General features: G+C 49.4%; 1 protein-coding gene across 1 annotated transcript in view; it reads right to left on the bottom strand.

Annotated features, from left to right (window-relative positions):
* Window positions 1-21260, bottom strand: part of NCOR1 (nuclear receptor corepressor 1) — a 154578-nt gene that overhangs the window by 22536 nt on the left and 110782 nt on the right. The window contains exons 20-31 of the mRNA XM_075594170.1: window positions 17516-17528; window positions 17336-17413; window positions 16342-16897; window positions 15998-16124; window positions 15525-15723; window positions 9668-9838; window positions 7733-7896; window positions 6172-6292; window positions 4229-4330; window positions 2513-2613; window positions 1492-1663; window positions 1-127 (exon numbers count right to left, since the gene is read on the bottom strand). The exon at window positions 1-127 is cut by the window's left edge and continues 17 nt beyond it. Of these exons, the coding sequence (XP_075450285.1) occupies window positions 1-127; window positions 1492-1663; window positions 2513-2613; window positions 4229-4330; window positions 6172-6292; window positions 7733-7896; window positions 9668-9838; window positions 15525-15723; window positions 15998-16124; window positions 16342-16897; window positions 17336-17413; window positions 17516-17528 (1931 nt within the window). The remainder of the gene's footprint in view (window positions 128-1491; window positions 1664-2512; window positions 2614-4228; window positions 4331-6171; window positions 6293-7732; window positions 7897-9667; window positions 9839-15524; window positions 15724-15997; window positions 16125-16341; window positions 16898-17335; window positions 17414-17515; window positions 17529-21260) is intronic.

The following is a 21260-nucleotide window of genomic DNA, read 5'->3' as shown; positions in this document are numbered from 1 at the left end:
ACAGCAGCCTCTCTCCCAGACATGCTCTGTTTTATACTTTCTTCCATGGCATCATAACTTCTTTTTAGACTTCCTTCAGATGCCGTCCTTGGACTCCTGGTGGCTTCTCGCATATTCTTCATGGCAGCTGAATTATAGACGCGCGTGTTAACGGGATTCTCGTGGGGGACTGCTGCACAGTGTTCACTAGAAGTTAGTCTCCCCCTCTGTACCCTCTACTTTCGCTTCACCGTTACATCAATCTTTGGGCTCAGCACTGCCTCCTCCATCTCCCCCCAACCTCTGTTCAATCCTCCTGGGTGAAATGGTTATATCTCCATATATACGCTGGAGGACAGAGGGACCAGGAAAGCTGCAAGACACAGCAGCTACTCCTCAACCCATAACATCAACTGTGTACCTTACAGTGCTCCAGGCCTCACTATGCGCCTTCTGCTATTCTCTCAGTTTGGTGCTGGGGAGCAGTGAGACTGGCTGCAATTTTTAAGGTATCTGATCAATGTCAAACTATATTTGCGTGCTTCATAATATTATCTTTTCTTTATATAGTGCACAGTAGAAAAAGAAAAGTTGTGTGTGCTGATCACGCATATTTTAAGTGAAACCTCTTTGTCTTTTGTCAGTTTTGTCACAGAAATTGTAATTGTGATGTTTTTAATCAAAACACAATTTCAATGCCAAAACACAAAGAAGTTTGACTTAGAACGCGTGTTTTAGCTATTTGCACTTCAATATTTATAGCAACTGAATTCCTTGTGTGTCACAGTATGTGTGTATCAGTCAGTGTGTGTATCAGTCAATGTGTGTGTGTGTGTGTCAGTGTGTCAGTGTGTCAGTGTGTGTTATTCTCAAGGTCATGCCACCCTACCTCCTGACTCTTCCCCCCCACCGCCCCGGAGCAGCCGCCCCTCACTGGGGGGGAGAGGGGTGTACTCTGTGGCCCAAGGGTGGGGGGGGGGGGGGGGGAGGGGTAGAGGGTGTATTCGCTGACTCACTGGGGGGGGGGGGGGGGGGAGGGGAGAGGGTGTGCTTGGCAGCTCACTCGGTGGGGGTGTTTGGTGGCTCACGGGTGTGTGTGTGTGTGTTCATCCGGCTGCTGGAAGCTGGCAAAATTCAATGGCAGTGAATGTTGCCGATGGCCTCTTCTGCCAGCAGTGACGTCACTTCCGTCAGCACCGACTTCCGTTCCCACCAACTCCATTCACTGCCACTGAATTTTGCTCATGTGGTAGGTGCCGCTAAAGAAATTTCACTTCAAAAACTTCAGACACAATGAGTCCCTGCACAGAATAACTTACAACTTATTTTTCGATGCCTGAAGCACCTGGAGATTAAGTGATTTGCTTCTAATGCGGCGTTCTTATCACTAAGCTACTCCTTCAGAATACAATAATACTGCACCCCAATATATGGTCACCTTGCAAGGTATGGGTGCAAAATGAACATACGTATGTTAACGCATAATGATTAGAAGGAAAACATGATAATTACTGTCATAAGATACAATGTGCCCGCTCTTTCCTTCATAAATAACGTGGCCTTTTGCAGAAGATTCTTCCCTGCACTTCTCCGGGCTGTTGATATCCTCTGTAGCCAGTCTGGTGATGGTTGTCTTTAACAAGACATCAGCAGCAATACCAGACTGGGACAGAGCTGGTGTACCCTGGAAACCAGTGACAGAAAAAAAAAACAGGGACACTTTCAGTCATACAACAAAAACTACAGAGACGATCCACCCAAGTCAGTGGTGCTCAACTCCAGTCCTCAAAGCCTCCCCAACAGGTCAGGTTTGAAGAATATCCCAGCATCAGCACAGGTGGCTCAATAAGTGGCTCAGTCAAAGATAGCACACCCTGTGCTGAAGCAGGGATATCCTGAAAACCTGACCTGTTGGGGGGTCTTGAGGACTGGAGTTGAGCTCCCCTGACCTAAGCCACGGTAACTTTTGTGCCATAATCGGCAAAAAATAAAAAAAATGAATCTAGACCTAGGTATGTACGAGTTCTTGATACACAAGTCCTGCTCAGAAAGCAGTACTGTACTGACATTAAACGGCAATTCTTTTACAAAATAAAAATGGCTTATTAATATTATCATCAATTTGGTTTCTAAGGAGGCTTTCATTTTGCAGGTAGTATATACATAATTGTGTTCTCACTTTAGACAATAAACACAGGTCTGGGTTATAGCAGACAACGAAGAAAAACCCCACAATCAGATACAACAGAGGTATTATTGTGCACTTATATTCTTTAATGCATTTGAAGTGCATATGTCTGATCATAAAAAAACTCCACTGGAAAGGGAACAATTGAAAAATTGTGATGTTCGAGCAGCACCAGAAGTCCAGTGTACAGAAAGGAGACCGGTTTCAAGAAAGCAATAATTAAACAATTAAGATTGAAAGAAATTCAACAAGAGGAGGGACCTTAATGGTGGTAGGAAAAGTCCCTGATCTGGGGCAGCAAAGAAAATCCTTGATTCTGCTCACTAAATACAATGAACTACGTACCTGAGTAATGGATCCTCTAAGCGAGGAGATGGCATCCATGGGAATTTTGGTGGTTGGAGTGCCCCTAGTGATGCTTCCCTCTTGCAGTGCAGTCACAGTACCTACACCAACAACATGACAAACCGCACAATCACTCTGCACACAATATACACTGGGACAACATGCTGCACCGTAACTATTGGATTCCTTATAAAATGGAAAAATCAAAGCCAGATAAACAAAGGTCAGTTATAACTTGGTTACTGTAGATCAAGGGTGGCCAACTCCAGTCCTCAAGGGCCACCAACAGGCCAGGTTTTAAGGATATCCCTGCTTCAACACAGGTGGCTCAATCAGTGGCTGTCAATGACAGCCACCTGTGCTGAAGCAGGGATATCCTTAAAACCTGGCCTGTTGGTGGCCCTTGAGAACTGGAGTTGGCCACTCCTGCTACAGTGCATACCCTTGAAAATGTAAAACTCTTTGGCCTAAATAGATTTACAAAGTAATATCACTGGCTTTATTACATTTTGTGTTACACACCAAGCGACTGGTGAACTCAGGAAAAAAAGAAGTAAACTTGACGCAATAACGTCAATAGCTGTAGAAATAGTTTGACACTCGAGTATTTTTTTTCCCTCCATGTAGCTTGTAAGTTGCTTGTTCAATGGAGATTTATTTAGGTTTTTAAGCAACGGTTGAGAAATTCTACAGGGCACAAAGCAAGGCACTACTGTCAATGTAACTGTACATCCAAATATCCTTAAGGCCTCGGCCATGCTCCCTGCTGGCGTGCTGAGGCGCAGGGAAAGCGGGTGCTTTCCCTGGCCTTGCGGTTGCTTACCGCACGCGCTGTCAGCGGGCCGTCAGGGGGCGGGCGCGTCACTAGCCGGGGGCTGGCCAGTGACGTCACGGAGCTGGTTCGCCCTCATTGGGCAAACCGCTCACGTGACCGGCCTGTCGCGCCGGCAAGCGGGGGAATTTTAAATTCCCCTAAGACCTGCGCTTCCGCACGCTTGCGGAAGCGTATGTGAGCCCCTACTAAAGCCGCTCTAATTGCGGCTGTAGGGGCTCAGTGCTGAGCGGGAGCACGCGTCAGCCAGCAAGCAAGTAACATGGCCGAGGCCTAAGAGATAAAGATTAAAAGCAACCCCCCACCGGGAAAATGTATCAAAACGTTACTCCAATAGAGTCCTAGTGCTGAAGCTTTGCATTGATGTGTGGAAAGCACAGGAACAGGAGTGCAGTTCTGCATCTCAACTGCAACACTCCGCACGGCTCGCGATTCTAAGGTTTATTATTCCCTTACCTGAACTTGGGGGGCGGGGGAGGGAACAGAAAGGCACAACATTTTCCGAAGAGAACGCCGGTGTTTTCTAGTGGTGACCCGGGCGGCCATGTTTGTAGTTTATTTTTTATAAAATGGCAAGAACATTTTTATTTTTTTTCTACCATTTAAGTTGAGATTAAACATAAACAAAAAAAACAAGTGTGTGTTGGATCGAGGGGGGGGTTCATAACATAATTCACCAGTTCTATTTGTTGTAACACTGCTGCTTTGCAAAATAAATTAGCCAATCCACAATGGAAATCAATGACTACGTTTCATTCATGGTTGTACAGATGTTTCTTGACGCTCAAACACGTGGTTTATATACATTCTGGTTTGTTTAAGCATGAGGAATCTTAACGTCCCTCCATGGAATTCCTCTGAGAAATAGAGAGTCTGTGCTGTACCTCTAACCACGCCTTCATACTGCGCTCTGACCAGGAGTCCTTCCGGCTGCGAGCTTTGGCCTCGGGGAGAGAACTCTTCTTGCTTGATGTAGGCCACAGAACCTATATATTAAGAGACCGAAACAGGGAACATAAATGATCAGTTCTGCTTATACTTCTGCGATCCCACTTATCATTATAAACAGGAGTGGCAATAAAACGAGAGCACTTCAGTAAAAAACTCATTTTATCTGACTTGTCATAATTGTAAATGTTTTCTATGCTCTCCATACAGTATATGACCCAAAAACAAGAACTGTGAAAAATCTCTAAATATACAATATATGCTACGTTTGGTACGTAGAGGCGCACTGAGAAAAGCACGTATCAGCAATACCAAACACACTGATAAGGCTGCCTTTTTAAATGAATTTGCAGAAATTCACAATGGTGGCCATTTTTAATTCAATGTTTATCTGAGTAAAACAGGCAAGATAATTTCACCATGTAAAACTTGAAGGGGAAGACATACATAAAAAATGCAGGGCACTAATGTGCCTTCGGGACAATCAAAATGTACAAGCTGGGTGCACTAATATATGCAAAAAAAGGTATTAAGAACACGTTTAAAGAAAAGAAAAAAAGGTCAAAACAGTGAATACATCATCAATAGGAATCCTGTAGTGCCTGCTTTTTCTGATACATATGTATATATTGAGAAAAATATATTTAACAATTATGCTTAAAGCTGCGGCCCCGCTGGCGCTCACCGCGCTCATGCTTGAAAGCGGTAACGTCACCAGCTCTCCAAGCATGAGCGCCGGGTGTCCTGGCTATATCGCAAGCGTGCGCAAGGGGGGCGTTGCGGGCAAGTTGAGCGCGCTTCAAAGTCTCTCTCTATTTTTTGTTTACTTAAGCTCTAAGCGTGGGTGACCGTGGGTCCCCGTGCACCATGTGAGCGGGGACGGGACAATTTCAATTGCCGAAACTAAACTTGGCAAGTATCGCAGCCTAAGAGTGGCACAGTGAGAAACATCAAAGAGCATGCAATCTAAATTATTTTTGCCAGATGGTACTTTTCTGCTTTAATCTACTTGCCACCTGCCTTAGCAACAATGTGGTTATGTTAGATCTATGTTTCACAGCCCTTTTCCCCCCACCAAAGGTGCCCTATTTATTTGATTCAGGCAAGTTCACTAAAGTTCCTTTAAAATTGGTTAGAAGCAAAATCAAATAACTACATTAATCATTGCATTCACAATAACTGTAAACATGACAAACGTGTTCTTAAAGGAGCAACCCATGCAATAGCCTAGGTGTTTTGTTAAATGAGTTCTGTAGTATTAGATAATACTTACATTTTCTTTTTTTTAATTCAACTCTTAATGCCATTTTTAATGAGTTTTAATATACTGAGCATCCTTTGATTTCTGCAGCAGGTTTTAGCCCCCCCCCCCACCTCCTCAAGCAGTGCAAGAATATTTGTAACACGTTCCTGTTTGTGATCATTTGTTCCCAATATTCCCAGCAATTTGAGCTGCAAACTGTAACAATAGATAATGTTACCGTAGTAATATAAGGATACATTGTAGCTGCTGAGTTACACTGGCTGAAGAATTGATTTGAAACGGAAACGCCGCCATTTAGTGAACCCTGGGAGGCAAGATCTTTGCTGATCGATCACGAGACAACTAATCGATCGGCAACTTAGGTCATTAGTTTTCAATAAAGGTAATCAAAGGCTGCATATATTTAAAAAAAAAACAACAAAAAAACATCTTTAAGTGCCTCTTGGGTTACTTCTTTAAATACTATTGTACGTGTATATTTTTCTTATTCTCAATTTAATTTAAAAATCTTTAACAGGTCGTTAATTTCCCCCTGAGAAATGTCCATGCAGAACTGTGGTTTCAGAAATACGGGTTTAGGCAGAGAAAACAAATTATTTCCAGTAAAGGTCCTACCAGCTTTGGCAGATTCCTGATGCCTTGGAAGTCCAAGTGAGATGGAGCCCACAGAGGGCTTACCTGCTTCTTGGCTGTATGACTGCTGGCTGAGAGACGTTAAGTAAGTGCCAGGTGTTCCCTAAGGAATCAAGGACAAAGAGATAAACCTAGTGCGGTAGTGAGAACCCATGCCACGTGCAGCCCTCCTGCCACAGGCCCCCTCTTACCAGAGCTGTAGATCTATGTGCTGTATTTAGATGTAAATAGAGCTGAAAGACATTAACAGTATGGCAACTGCAACATTTTAATATAAAAAGACAGAACTTAAATGGCAAACTGAAGAGGCCAAAGTTTGACTCAGTGGGAGAAACATGGCGCCCTTGGGCCCAGGATTTTCACTGCTCTAGTATTACATAATGGAAAATGAGCAGGTGTGGGGGATTTTTGTGCATTTGAACAAAACTGTAAATTATACCAGTCACTGGCACATGTAGAAGTGATAAGAGTTTCAGACGAATGGCCTGTAGTTGGGAAAAGTGTAATGGTGATGAAGTACCCATTTTGAATTGTAAATTCAGAACGGGGGCAATGGGATAAACAGTCTGTTGATGGGAGAGTGCAGACTAAAAAAAAAACAGGGTTTTGGTAAAATTTTGCTAGAAAGTCCACACGGGAAGCACGGAGACTGTAGGGAGATGGAGAGCCAGACTGAACAACACTTGATATACACACACACACACACACCGATAGATATATAGATGCAAGTGTAAGCATGTATGTATATGTGTGTATATGTGTGTGTATATATATATATATATATAGATATATATATATATCTATATATATATATATACATAGTGGGTGTGTGTGTGTGTGTGTGTGTGTGTATGTGTATGTGTATGTGTGTGTGTGTGTGAATGTGTATGTGTATGTGTGTATGTGTATGTGTGTATGTGTATGTGTGTATGTATGTGTGTATGTGTATGTGTGTGTACTAGAAGATAATGATAGCGGCAAAACGCAACTGGATCCATCAAAAGTAATACTGAAAATATTTGTTGTTTATCGGACACAAGAATTAAACCTTCCACAACATTTCAGGGAGGTATATGCAAGGTTATATTGTATTTAACGAAGGGCTAGTCCACTGAAGCCTCGATTTATCTTGTGCGGTCATCAATATCTACAAACCGTTCACAAAAATTAAGCAAACAGAGTTTGTCATGGTAATTCATGTCAATTAAATGAAAATGCAAAAAAAGAAAAATCACCACAAAATTAAGTCCCAGAAAAAGAGGTAACAACTGATCACAACCTACAACATAAGGTGCGACAACTACTACTACTATAAATGTACACGGGTTTGTCTGGTTTACAGAGCCAATTCCTGAATCATGACAGGATGCTGCAAAGACTGGCTGGCAATTCTAAGTGTTCAGTGTAGTTTGAGCCCCGTAGGAGTTGTTATAATCAGAGTAATGGAAACAAAAACCATGACTGGCCAGAGCTCTGTCTGCAGGCCAAATGATCAGATTAATACTTAAACCACAAAGCTCAAATGGGGGAAAAGCCGACATACCTGTGAAATGGAGCCTCCCATAATGAATGACGGCTTCTCAGAGGAGGGAGCTGAAGTTTTGGATGATGGGATTAGTGGGGGGGGTGGCCGTGTTGGGCGTGTCACAGGGAGCCGTGCCCCTTCTGACAACGACGTTATGACTTGATGTGGAGCGGGCTGCAAAACTAAAAAGGAGAAACATGGTAAATACTAGTGCAGCTTAATCTCACCCAAGATTACAAGTATAAGGCTGGTGCTGAATTCCTGACTCCATGATACCAATATGAAACATTACCCAAGGTGCAGTTCCTCATACTAGTTCACCGGTAAAATAATTCTTCATCATATTCGCAATAGCAGTCTTTGTCCACCTCTCCTTCTCTGCTCACCGACTAAGCTTATTTTAGTTCTAAAAACGATGAGCAACATTTTTTCAAATGGACATACTACAAACAGACAGACAGACAGAGCCCAGTGCTACATCCAATGGCAAAAATACAGTGAAATACCTATATATCTTTTTTTGACATTTATACACACACATTTTGTGATAACTTTTGGGGCTTAATGAGCTTATTGGGTATTTGTGTGTGTTTTGTTAACTTTGTCCAGCTGGTTTTAGCTGATTGGGAGGTTGGCCCCTCCCTCCCAGGTTTAAAGCTCGTCCCATCCTACTTCCCATATGCACAGGTCTTTGCATGCAGCTGATTGTGACAGATCTAATACAGCATATTCTTCCTGGTACTGTCCAGGTAAATAAGAATTTCAATCAGATTTAGAAGCATGCAGCTGATTATGACAGATCAATTATGATCATTCTTCCTAGTATTATACAGGTTATTAAGAATTTTAATCAGTGTTAGGACCTGTGAATTGTGGTCATGCCTTGGAGGGGCTCACAGGCTTACAATGCTTTGGCCAAAGTGTTAAACTAAATGACCCTTTTATTCAAGAGATATATAGGCATTTCACTGTGTATTTTTGCCATTGGATGTAGCACTGGGCTCTGTCTGTGTTTGTTTGTAGTATGTATTGTCTTGCCCAGTAGCACTCCTTTTTCGACATTTATACACACATATTTTGTGGTAACTTTTGGGGCTTAATGAGCTTACTGGGTATTTTTGTGTGTTTTGTTAAATCGAAGGACAAAAGATATTGAACACGAAGATCAATATTAACAAGCAGACGTTTATTGTCATTGAGATTTGATCAAGGAGATTGTATAGGGACAAATTGCATATGGCGTAGGTTCCTGCACAATGGTCGAGTTACTGTAGATTGCGACATAACCACGGTCTTACATGTTTAACATTTAAAATAATCCTATTGAATCCATTCTCCAGGCCACATGCCTTTCTGATATCCCATTACAAGACTACTGCTGTAAGATACAGCAGCCCTTTCACGTCCCATAAAGCTAAAAAAATATATATATTATTTTGAACCCCTTATTCCTGATATTTCAGGTATAGAATAAAGACATCCTGGGTGTATGTTGTAATGGGATACTTGGCATTCTTATTACTGTAGGTAAAGGATGCCTTTATATATGTAATTCTGATGAATCCCTTCCAAAGCCAAAAGATAAATTGCTTATCAATTCAACAGAATATAATGATACTGAGTGTCAGTATAATTCCACCTCGGTTTTCTTTCCTTACAACAAACAGGTCTATAGTTACAACCAACAGCATAGGCCTTTAAAGGGGACAAAGGAAATGGATGACATTGAATCAGTTAGCAGTAGTAATTAATGGAGTTACACATTTTTCCGCTCTCCGCATAAAAATCTAAATATGATGGCAAAAGTATTATTTATTCTGCAGCAGTTTTGAAAAAATTTTTTTTTTAGGGGAATCAGGAAAATATCACCTAACGCTTATCTTGTGCAAGAACAAAAAGCAAAGGTAAACGAAAGCTGAAAAACAAGAATACCTCCCAGAGTAAAGTGTGTACCTGGAGGGACACCGTAGCGAACAGGGTTCATATCCGCATGTGGAGAGGCTCTGCTGATTTCTCTTGGAGACAGTCTGTACGGAGAAATGGATCTTGCAGCGTTTTGCATTTGCGCTTCGTGCTCCAATGCACGCTTGACTTCAGCAGCATAGGGCATATAGACGGATTTTCCTGTCAAAAAAAATAAACATTTAAAAAAAGCCAGCTTTTAAATTGCACTATTCACAAAAGCTTATGCTTTATTTAACTTCTTCTGGGCTCTCTCACATTTTTCACCAGTCCATGGGACAATAATTACATATATTCAGCGTAGGTACCTGCAAATTCGGTTATGCCTTGACGTTGGCTGCAGGCTTATAACGCTTTGGCCAAAGGGTTTAACTAAATAACCCTTATTTCATAATTACTATTTTATTTTAGCCTAATTGGTATATGCGCAGGAATCGTTCTTTTTGTTTTTCTATCTGTAGGGCCTATCTTTTTACCAGCAGCAAGCTTCTATAGGGAGGAGTGCGGTAATATGTACAGTCTTTCAAAAGTAAATCACAAAACGTTATACTGGTGCAGAATTGGGTCTAATCCAGGGGTAGCCAACTCCAGTAATCAAGAGCTACCAACAGGTCAGGTTTTCAGTAGCTCAGATTGATTGCTGAAGCAGGGATTTCCTGAAAACCTGACCTGTTGGAAGCGCTTGATTACTGCCGTTGGCTACCCCATGTCTAATCAATACCCACCATGTTTCTATGAGAAAATAATTATGATATCTTTAATTGCGTGGAGCATCAAATCAGAAGGACTACACTGCAGAAAATTACTAAGAGCAACATTCACTGGGGATATTTCTGTTTCTCCCACATACACAATAGTAAATAAAATTGGGCATTACAATGATATTTTGGCAAACATTTCCTCTGTCCAACTCTTCGTATGAGGAATTGCACAATAAGGGTTACCTTTAATGGCAAATCTAATGTGAAGGTCCTAGGGGGACCTTGAATTTTGTGTGCCGACCATTAGAATTGATCAGTGAGAAAAATGTTCTAATTTAGATATGCTTTCCGTTCATAGAACTCCCAATTGTCATCCTTCAGCTGCTGAGAGGCCCGCTACGCACAGCAGAACAAAGCTTTGCAGGCTACTCTGGCAGCAAAGTGATACATATTCCCAAGTTGTGATCTTTTAGAGACTTGAAAAAGCTCAAGGAAAACATCCACATACATCTCTCCTCATAGTCAGACAACGGCAGAACTACAGCGAGCGTCTGTGGTCTCACACGCAAGAGCAACCTTCACAAGTAAAGCCTGCCATCCGAAGCAAATGCCCAGTGTAAATATTCCCGTGTAAATATTCCCATGTATACAGTAACATTTGAAACAGAACTGGTGGGCGGCTGCCAATAATTTGAACAGCGTGGAACATTTCCAACCGCGTATCAAGCTGAAGGGAGCTCTGCTGCTTCCTGAGATCTGGGGGATAGGTTTTAAATGGTTCAGAAGACAGCTTGAAAAGTGCAGTCACTTTGCCTACACCAGGATTGTCAAAGATAAGGCCAGGGCTGCAATCCACGGTACCGGGAAATGAGGAGAGAGTTGGCGTCGGGGAGGGGCCTGTGCTGCCTCTTCTATGCTGCTCCCGCACTTGACTACAGCAGGCTTGCCGGGTCAATAGGAATGCCTGGTTAGCCATTGCATGGGATCCTGCTGCAGTCAGGTGCGGCAGCAGCATTGAAGAGACAGCCCATGCCCTCCCCCATGCCAGCTTTCTCCGCATGCTCCCCTTTTGTTGCCTCACCTGATTCCATAATCTGTCTTCTCTGGTTTGGATCCTCGCAGACCGTGAGAGTGGGGAAGGAATAAGAGTGCGCAATGGGGGGAAGGAATAAGAGGAACGAGCGCTCGCGGGGGAGTGTGGAACGAGGGCGCGCGGGGGAGTGTGGAACGAGGGCGCGCGGGGGAGTGTGGAACGAGGGCGCGCGGGGGAGTGTGGAACGAGGGCGCGCGGGGGAGTGGAACGAGGGCGCGCGGGGGAGTGTGGAACGAGGGCGCGCGGGGGAGTGGAACGAGGGCGCGCGGGGGAGTGGAACGAGGGCGCGCGGGGGAGTGGAACGAGGGCGCGCGGGGGAGTGGAACGAGGGCGCGCGGGGGAGTGGAACGAGGGCGCGCGGGGGAGTGGAACGAGGGCGCGCGGGGGAGTGGAACGAGGGCGCGCGGGGGAGTGTGGAACGAGGGCGCGCGGGGGAGTGTGGAACGAGGGCGCGCGGGGGAGTGTGGAACGAGGGCGCGCGGGGGAGTGTGGAACGAGGGCGCGCGGGGGAGTGTGGAACGAGGGCGCGCGGGGGAGTGGAACGAGGGCGCGCGGGGGAGTGGAACGAGGGCGCGCGGGGGAGTGGAACGAGGGCGCGCGGGGGAGTGGAACGAGGGCGCGCGGGGGAGTGGAACGAGGGCGCGCGGGGGAGTGGAACGAGGGCGCGCGGGGGAGTGGAACGAGGGCGCGCGGGGGAGTGGAACGAGGGCGCGCGGGGGAGTGGAACGAGGGCGCGCGGGGGAGTGGAACGAGGGCGCGCGGGGGAGTGGAACGAGGGCGCGCGGGGGAGTGGAACGAGGGCGCGCGGGGGAGTGGAACGAGGGCGCGCGGGGGAGTGGAACGAGGGCGCGCGGGGGAGTGGAACGAGGGCGCGCGGGGGAGTGGAACGAGGGCGCGCGGGGGAGTGGAACGAGGGCGCGCGGGGGAGTGGAACGAGGGCGCGCGGGGGAGTGGAACGAGGGCGCGCGGGGGAGTGGAACGAGGGCGCGCGGGGGAGTGGAACGAGGGCGCGCGGGGGAGTGGAACGAGGGCGCGCGGGGGAGTGGAACGAAGGCGCGCGGGGGAGTGGAACGAGGGCGCGCGGGGGAGTGGAACGAGGGCGCGCGGGGGAGAGTGGAACGAGGGCGCGCGGGGGAGTGTGGAACGAGGGCGCGCGGGGGAGTGGAACGAGGGCGCGCGGGGGAGTGTGGAACGAGGGCGCGCGGGGGAGAGTGGAACGAGGGCGCGCGAGGGTGTGGAACGAAGGCGCGCGGGGGAGTGTGGAACGAGGGCGCGCGGGGGAGTGGAACGAGGGCGCGCGGGGGAGTGGAACGAGGGCGCGCGGGGGAGTGGAACGAGGGCGCGCGGGGGTGTGGAACGAGGGCGCGCGGGGGAGTGGAACGAGGGCGCGCGGGGGAGTGGAACGAGGGCGCGCGGGGGAGTGGAACGAGGGCGCGCGGGGGAGTGGAACGAGGGCGCGCGGGGGAGTGGAACGAGGGCGCGCGGGGGAGTGGAACGAGGGCGCGCGGGGGAGTGGAACGAGGGCGCGCGGGGGAGTGGAACGAGGGCGCGCGGGGGAGTGGAACGAGGGCGCGCGGGGGAGTGGAACGAGGGCGCGCGGGGGAGTGGAACGAGGGCGCGCGGGGGAGTGGAACGAGGGCGCGCGGGGGAGTGGAACGAGGGCGCGCGGGGGAGTGGAACGAGGGCGCGCGGGGGAGTGGAACGAGGGCGCGCGGGGGAGTGGAACGAGGGCGCGCGGGGGAGTGGAACGAGGGCGCGCGGGGGAGTGGAACGAGGGCGCGCGGGGGAGTGGAACGAGGGCGCGCGGGGGAGTGGAACGAGGGCGCGCGGGGGAGTGGAACGAGGGCGCGCGGGGGAGTGGAACGAGGGCGCGCGGGGGAGTGGAACGAGGGCGCGCGGGGGAGTGGAACGAGGGCGCGCGGGGGAGTGGAACGAGGGCGCGCGGGGGAGTGGAACGAGGGCGCGCGGGGGAGTGGAACGAGGGCGCGCGGGGGAGTGGAACGAGGGCGCGCGGGGGAGTGGAACGAGGGCGCGCGGGGGAGTGGAACGAGGGCGCGCGGGGGAGTGGAACGAGGGCGCGCGGGGGAGGAGTGGAACGACGCGCGGGGGAGTGGAACGAGGGCGCGCGGGGGAGAGTGGAACGAGGGCGCGCGGGGGAGTGTGGAACGAGGGCGCGCGGGGGAGTGGAACGAGGGCGCGCGGGGGAGTGGAACGAGGGCGCGCGGGGGAGAGTGGAACGAGGGCGCGCGGGGGAGTGTGGAACGAAGGCGCGCGGGGGAGTGTGGAACGAGGGCGCGCGGGGGAGTGGAACGAGGGCGCGCGGGGGAGTGGAACGAGGGCGCGCGGGGGAGTGGAACGAGGGCGCGCGGGGGAGTGGAACGAGGGCGCGCGGGGGAGTGGAACGAGGGCGCGCGGGGGTGTGGAACGAGGGCGCGCGGGGGTGTGGAACGAGGGCGCGCGGGGGTGTGGAACGAGGGCGCGCGGGGGAGTGGAACGAGGGCGCGCGGGGGAGTGGAACGAGGGCGCGCGGGGGAGTGGAACGAGGGCGCGCGGGGGAGTGGAACGAGGGCGCGCGGGGGAGTGGAACGAGGGCGCGCGGGGGAGTGGAACGAGGGCGCGCGGGGGAGTGGAACGAGGGCGCGCGGGGGAGTGGAACGAGGGCGCGCGGGGGAGTGGAACGAGGGCGCGCGGGGGAGTGGAACGAGGGCGCGCGGGGGAGTGGAACGAGGGCGCGCGGGGGAGTGGAACGAGGGCGCGCGGGGGAGTGGAACGAGGGCGCGCGGGGGAGTGGAACGAGGGCGCGCGGGGGTGTGGAACGAGGGCGCGCGGGGGAGTGGAACGAGGGCGCGCGGGGGAGTGGAACGAGGGCGCGCGGGGGAGTGGAACGAGGGCGCGCGGGGGAGTGGAACGAAGGCGCGCGGGGGAGTGGAACGAAGGCGCGCGGGGGAGTGGAACGAGGGCGCGCGGGGGAGTGGAACGAGGGCGCGCGGGGGAGTGTGGAACGAGGGCGCGCGGGGGAGTGTGGAACGAGGGCGCGCGGGGGTGTGGAACGAGGGCGCGCGGGGGAGTGGAACGAGGGCGCGCGGGGGAGTGGAACGAGGGCGCGCGGGGGAGTGGAACGAGGGCGCGCGGGGGAGTGGAACGAGGGCGCGCGGGGGAGTGGAACGAGGGCGCGCGGGGGAGTGGAACGAGGGCGCGCGGGGGAGTGGAACGAGGGCGCGCGGGGGAGTGGAACGAGGGCGCGCGGGGGAGTGGAACGAGGGCGCGCGGGGGAGTGGAACGAGGGCGCGCGGGGGAGTGGAACGAGGGCGCGCGGGGGAGTGGAACGAGGGCGCGCGGGGGAGTGGAACGAGGGCGCGCGGGGGAGTGGAACGAGGGCGCGCGGGGGAGTGGAACGAGGGCGCGCGGGGGAGTGGAACGAGGGCGCGCGGGGGAGTGGAACGAGGGCGCGCGGGGGGAGTGGAACGAGGGCGCGCGGGGGGGAAATAGTGCACAAGGGGAAACTTAGTAATGATTGGCGTGTTAAGAAAAAGAAGTCATCTGAATTGCAGACCGCCTTTACAACTTTTTTTCTATTTTTGTCGATACAAATTTCCTACACTACAAGTAATTAGGTAGGTTTGCAGAACGGAATTAGTCTTATATCAGCCAAAACTATAGCCATACAGATTAAAACAACAAATTACTGCTTATAGGAAGCTACCAGAGAGCAAGTCAGTAAGGTTGACCATTGGCATCCCTCTTACTGATTGGCTCAGTGGCAGGAAGTTGCCTGGAAGTCATCTTGAAAAAGGGCATATTCACTCTTCCTGAAACAAATGTTTGCCGACTTGCTGAGCTCTTCTGAGGTTAGGACTGCTGCAGTCCATGATGAGATTTACTGGCTCTCATATAGATGCAAAAAAAATAATTATAGGAACTGTGTAAGAAGTGCTGCATTTAACAGATTGTAGGTGCCAGTTTCGAGTAGTGTGTTATCCCTCAATAATTAATTATCCTAGAAAGCAGACATTATTCAATTTTCAATTTTTGTAAGACAACTGGCTAGAATTACCTTCCCATTCTACAATGGGGCTCTTGGACATGTTGCTGGGGCTGGCTGATCTCCTGCTCTCGAAGTTGAGATGCTCCTGCCTCTGCCTCTGCTCTTCTAGCAGAGAATTCTCATGCAGAGACTGAAGATGTCTCTGGTACATAGCATAGCTGCTCGCTGATACAGATCCCATGGGCATGTTACATGGGCTACAGGACACCTAAGAAAAGAGGTTTCCACAGAGATAACTTATAAATGCATGCATTCGTTTTCACCTATTTAGAGAACATGTAAAAGCTACAAAATAATCAAACTATGCAAAGGGGCTATAGAGACGCATGGCATACTGAGAAATGATGATACATTAAAATAGAGGTTCAAGGCCACTCCAGTAAAACAAACATTTCTATAACGTATTTAGGTGCTATAAAATCTGTGGGGTCAATCTTAGAAGAAAAAAAAGTAAGAGTATGTGACGGCAGATAAGAACTTACCATAGGTGGTATGACGGCCGCCCGGTGGTGCAGCTGTTGTAGGTCCATTGGTCCTTGTTTGATGGAAGAAACCAAAATAGTTGCTCCTGGATTTAACAATGAAGGTTTTGGATCCATAGAATATATCCTAAGGCAAGAAAACAGCCCAACTTAGGACATGTTACTGTAAAAGTGATTAGTCCATCACAATACTGTTAATAATCAGCAGTATTCTAAGGGGGGAGGGGGGAGGAGAGAAAATTCCAGCTGACCATTGACTGCTGATTTAGGAACATGCCTCTGAAATTCAACCAGGACACCGCTATGAAATAGTCTACAGGTTGCCAAATTATTATTATTCTCACCTTTGCCTGTCAGGCTCCCCATCTACCTCCTCATCAGCACTGCAAGTGGCACTGGAGTCGTTGTCTGATTGTGACTCTGGCCTTACAGGGGTTGGATGCCGTGTTGGTACAAATTCCATCTCTGCAACTTCTGCTCTCTCCTTCAGTCTCTCCATATCTTTGTCTTTGGTCTCGTCCTCTATTTTTACTTGGGCCTCGTCTGGCAGCTTTGCTTCGGCCTCGTCCGGTTCTGCTTTAGTATGCACAGGGAGGTTGGGAGCTAGCTTAGGTTCCGAGCTCTGACTCCTGTCATTTAACTCCGCAGCCTCCTCTGGCTCAGCGTTTAGTTCTTCCTTCACCCGTAGCTCTGAAAATTGATGTTCTGGTGGTTTTGCAGTTTGCGCTGCAGTGGAGGGGGATGCACTCAAAACATATTTGCTAGAAGAGTCTTGATCTGGAGAAGCCTCTGTGGTTAATGATGCAGAGGTGGTTCTCTCTGTCATTTCATCACCGAGTTTGGCTCCTTCTTCAGGTGAGGGAGATGGAGCACTTTCAGTATCTGAACTGTTTTCTGCAACTGGAAAATACAGTCCGTCTGAGTATTATTACTTACATCTAGAGGTCACTGTAGCTTAAAAATGTGCTGCATTCATTGCCTATTACAGCTATATTTATAACCTGCCAAAAAGCAAACCCAGTTAGTTGCATTAGAACTTAAAATATACCTTACTGAAACTACCAAAAGAAAAGCAAAGTTTCAGTTCTAACGCTTCCCGAAAGCACTTAAATTAAATGCCGGGGAAGCACGCAAAGGCCTCTCAACTGCACTTAACTTGGCTCAGACGGCTTCTGGAGACGCGCCACCATGGCAACGCGGTGCCAAATGACACCGTGGGGAGTCGAGGTAAGACGGGGGGCACGCAGAGAGGGGGACAACCGGCAGGGGGGCGCAGGGGAAAAAAAAAAAAGAAGAAGATTGCGCTCCCTTGATATAACGCAAGGCTATAGAATTTACCTTCACTATCTTCTGGGTTCTCCTCCTCATTGGACCCTTCATTGTCTTCATCTTCCTGCGCGGACACCGTAGAAGCCAGTTTGATTACAACACAGGAAAAGGAATACAGCAAATATTCTGCAGGCCTGTGCCCATTATGCACTGGGTTGAAGGGCAACTGTGACCATCTTTCTATTTTATTGTTTGCGCACTGCTACAAGAATGCCCCACACTAGAGCGCAGTATTTTGGCTGAATGAAAAACCGCTACGTGGTTAAAACTCCAAAAAGTGCAGATAAACATCTATGGCTAATTCTACTCTTGTGGAAACAAGCAGTCGTGGTGGGTAAGGCTAAGCTTATAGTGCCGGCGACGGTCGCTGGAAAATCCAATAGAGATGACTTCCAGCGATTGCGACCAATTCGTCACGTCGCGCTTACTATAAGCGCACGCGATGGCGGTAATGCATTTGTTTTGACATTACGTCACCGGCACTATAAGCGCAGCCTAATGTACACGTGTCAACAAATCAATGCCATTCAAGAAAAGTATTAAATGTAGAGTATCCTTAAAGTAAAATCTATATATACAGCTCAACCCCGTTATAACGCGATCCGTTACAACACGAATCCACATATAACGCGATGCAAGCATGGCTCCCAATTTTCATACTTATGAATACTTTACAACACGATTATTGGTATCTTAAATACTTTATTGCACAATGCATACAATTGTACATTAGTTCTAACGTGATCCGCTTATAACGCGATGTGATTCTTTGGACACCTAGCACATGTTATAAGGGGGTTGAGCTGTAGATAGCTATATAATATATATGTGTGTATATAATAAAAAATGGGGAGGGTGGAGAGGGTTATTACAAGGTTGCCGGCTAGAACCTGTCTAGGACGTGAGGGGATTAGAACCTGTCTAGGACGTGAGGGGATAGGAGCCAGCCAGATTAAACTGTCCCAGTCTCTACCGGGCCTGAAACAACTGCCCCGCCTCTCCCCCTTCAGCCGCCTTGTGTAGATGCTTCTTGTGTTAAAAAAAATGGAAATAACTAGCAGCATGAATTGCTACTTTTAGCAGTGTCTCTCACTCTAAAATGTAAGGGCATTTTGTGTATGTATTAAAATCATACGGTAGTTTTATGCATCCCTCAAATGATTATTTCTTTTAGAACTTTGTAATCCAATTAGCTTAATTGTAATACCCATTGAAAAACAGAGGCAACCCTGCAATTCTGCTGTTCATGCACTTCCTCTACAGGAGTCACACTTTCTGCTTTACACATTGTCAGCATAATTATGTCTCAAAGTTTAAGGCATTGAAGTGTGCGCTGTTCAGTGTTATTTCTATTGCCATGGATTTGTGTATTTGTAGAGTGGAACTCTTGGTAATCAATTAGGAGAGGAAAAAAAAAAAAAAAAAAAAAAATGTGCTTATTCCCTCTGCAGAAATTACATATATATATATATATATATATATATATATATATATATATATATATGTATGTATGTATGTATGTATGTATGTATGTCTTTATTTATATAGCGCCATTAATGTACATAGCGCTTCACAGTAGTAATACATGTGGTAATCGAATAAATAACAGATAATATAAATAACAGATCATGGGAATAAGTGCTTTAGACATAAACATAACATTAAGGAAGAGGAGTCCCTGCCCCGAGGAGCTTACAATCTAATTGGTAGGTAGGGAGAACGTACAGAGACAGTAGGAGGGAGTTCTGGTAAGTGCGTCTGCAGGGGGCCAAGCTTTATGTATCATGTGTTCAGAATGTTCAGTGCTATTCGTATGCTTCTTTAAGCAAGTGTGTCTTAAGGTGGGTCTTAAAGGTGGATAGAGAGGGTGCTAGTCGGGTACTGAGGGGAAGGGCATTCCAGAGGTGTGGGCAGTCAGTGAAAAAGGTTTAAGGCGGGAGAGGGCTTTAGATAAAAAGGGGGTAGAAAGAAGACATCCTTGAGCAGAACGCAAGAGTCGGGATGGTGCATAGCGAGAAATTAGGGCTGAGATGTAAGGAACGTATATAAAAAGATGTATATAAACTAGAAGTTTCGTGTGTTTTTTTTTTTTTATTAATGGTATGTAGAAAATGGCTAGCGTTTTATCCAGTACTAGCTGAGAGACCCGGCGTTGCCCGGGATGTAATTTTGGGGGGGCCGACGACAGGGTTGGGCTTCCCCCGGGTGACTGGGTGACTGACTGAATGGGTGGGTGACTGGGTGACTGACTGAATGGGTGACTGGGTGAAAGTGGGTGACTGGGTGAAAGTGGGTGACTGGGTGAAAGTGGGTGACTGGGTGAAAGTGGGTGACTGGGTGAAAGTGGGTGACTGGGTGAAAGTGGGTGACTGGGTGAAAGTGGGTGACTGGGTGAAAGTGACTGGGTGACTGGGTGGGTGTGTGGGTGACTGGGTGTGTGGGTGTGTGGGTGAGTGTGTGGGTGACTGAGTGAGTGGGTGGGTGACCGAGTGGGTGGGTGGGTGACTGAGTGGGTGGGTGGGTGACTGAGTGGGGTGGGTGACTGGGTGAAAGTGGGTGACTGGGTGAAAGTGGGTGACTGGGTGAAAGTGGGTGACTGGGTGAAAGTGGGTGACTGGGTGAAAGTGACTGGGTGGGTGTGTGGGTGAGTGTGTGCGTGGGTGGGAGACGGTGGGTGACTTACCTTGACCCCCGTGGCATCTGGCTGGGGCAGGAGGTGAGTTCGGGAAGCTGGCGGGGGGGGGGGGGGGCAAGAGTGGCAGGAGGGCTGCGCCGCGCTTACCCTCCGTCTGGGAGCCGGTGCACGTGAGGAGGAGGCCCGCGCCGAGCTTCCCCTCCGTCCGGGAGCCGGCGCACGTGAGGGGGAGTGCAGGAGGCCCGGGCCGCGCCGCGCTTCCCCTCCGTTCCTCGTTGTGAGCGAGGGGGGAGGAGCCTGGAGTTTGCTGCTGAGCAGGAGGGCTGCGCTTCCCCTCTCCGGGAGTGGCGCACGGTGAGGGTGATGGTGCGGCTGGGGATGTTGCGGAGCGTGGGGATTTGGGTGAGGTGGGGAGGGGGGAGAGAGTGAGGGGCACCAGGAGAGGAAGGGGGGGGGGGGTATGGAAGGTGAGCTGCGGTCCAACTGACGGGGGAGAGTGAGGCCAAGCAACAGAGTGTGTGTGTGTGTGTGTGTGGTGTGTGTGGTGTGTGTGGTGTGTGTGGTGTGTGTGGTGTGTGTGTGGTGTGTGTGGTGTGTGTGTGTGTCGTCACTCCGCCTCAGGCCAATGAGAGGTGTGGGGGCGGGCGGCCCAAGGGACCAATGAGATTTCCCCTAGGGATACAGGAAGATGCAGACAGGCATACAGTGCTTTCACAAATATATAATACTAGCTGAGAGCCCCGGCGTTGCCCGGGATGTTTGTGGTGTGGGTGTGGCATTTGGGTGGGGAGTGGTCCACGCGGCCCATGTGCGGTGGTAGTGCTGCTGTGGCTGTACTGATGGTGATTGTATTGGTGTGCTGATTTGGGAGGGTTTGGTGCTGATGTGGGGGTGCGGATGTGGGTGTGCCGATGGGGGAGGTGCAAAGGTGGCGATGTGTGGGTGCTGATGGTGTTGATGGGGGCTGGGAATGGTGGGGAGCCGAGAATGCCAGTGTGCTGGGGGGGCATGGGATACCGGTGTGCTGATGTGGTGGTGCTCGGGTGTGTGTGTGTATACACGTGTGTGTGTATGTGTATACACGTGTGTGTGTATGTGTATACACGTGTGTGTGTGTGTATACACGTGTGTGTGTGTGTATACACGTGTGTGTATACACGTGTGTGTGTGTATACACGTGTGTGTATACACGTGTGTGTGTGTATACACGTGTGTGTGTGTATACACGTGTGTGTGTGTATACACGTGTATACATGTTTGTGTGTGTGTATACATTGTATGTGTGTGTGTGTATAAGTG

The sequence above is a fragment of the Ascaphus truei genome, chromosome 3, assembly GCF_040206685.1.
Source record: "Ascaphus truei isolate aAscTru1 chromosome 3, aAscTru1.hap1, whole genome shotgun sequence".
NCBI classification, from domain to species: domain Eukaryota; kingdom Metazoa; phylum Chordata; class Amphibia; order Anura; family Ascaphidae; genus Ascaphus; species Ascaphus truei.
Note: the sequence above shows the minus strand (reverse complement) of the source record. Positions and strands in the feature narration are given on the sequence as shown.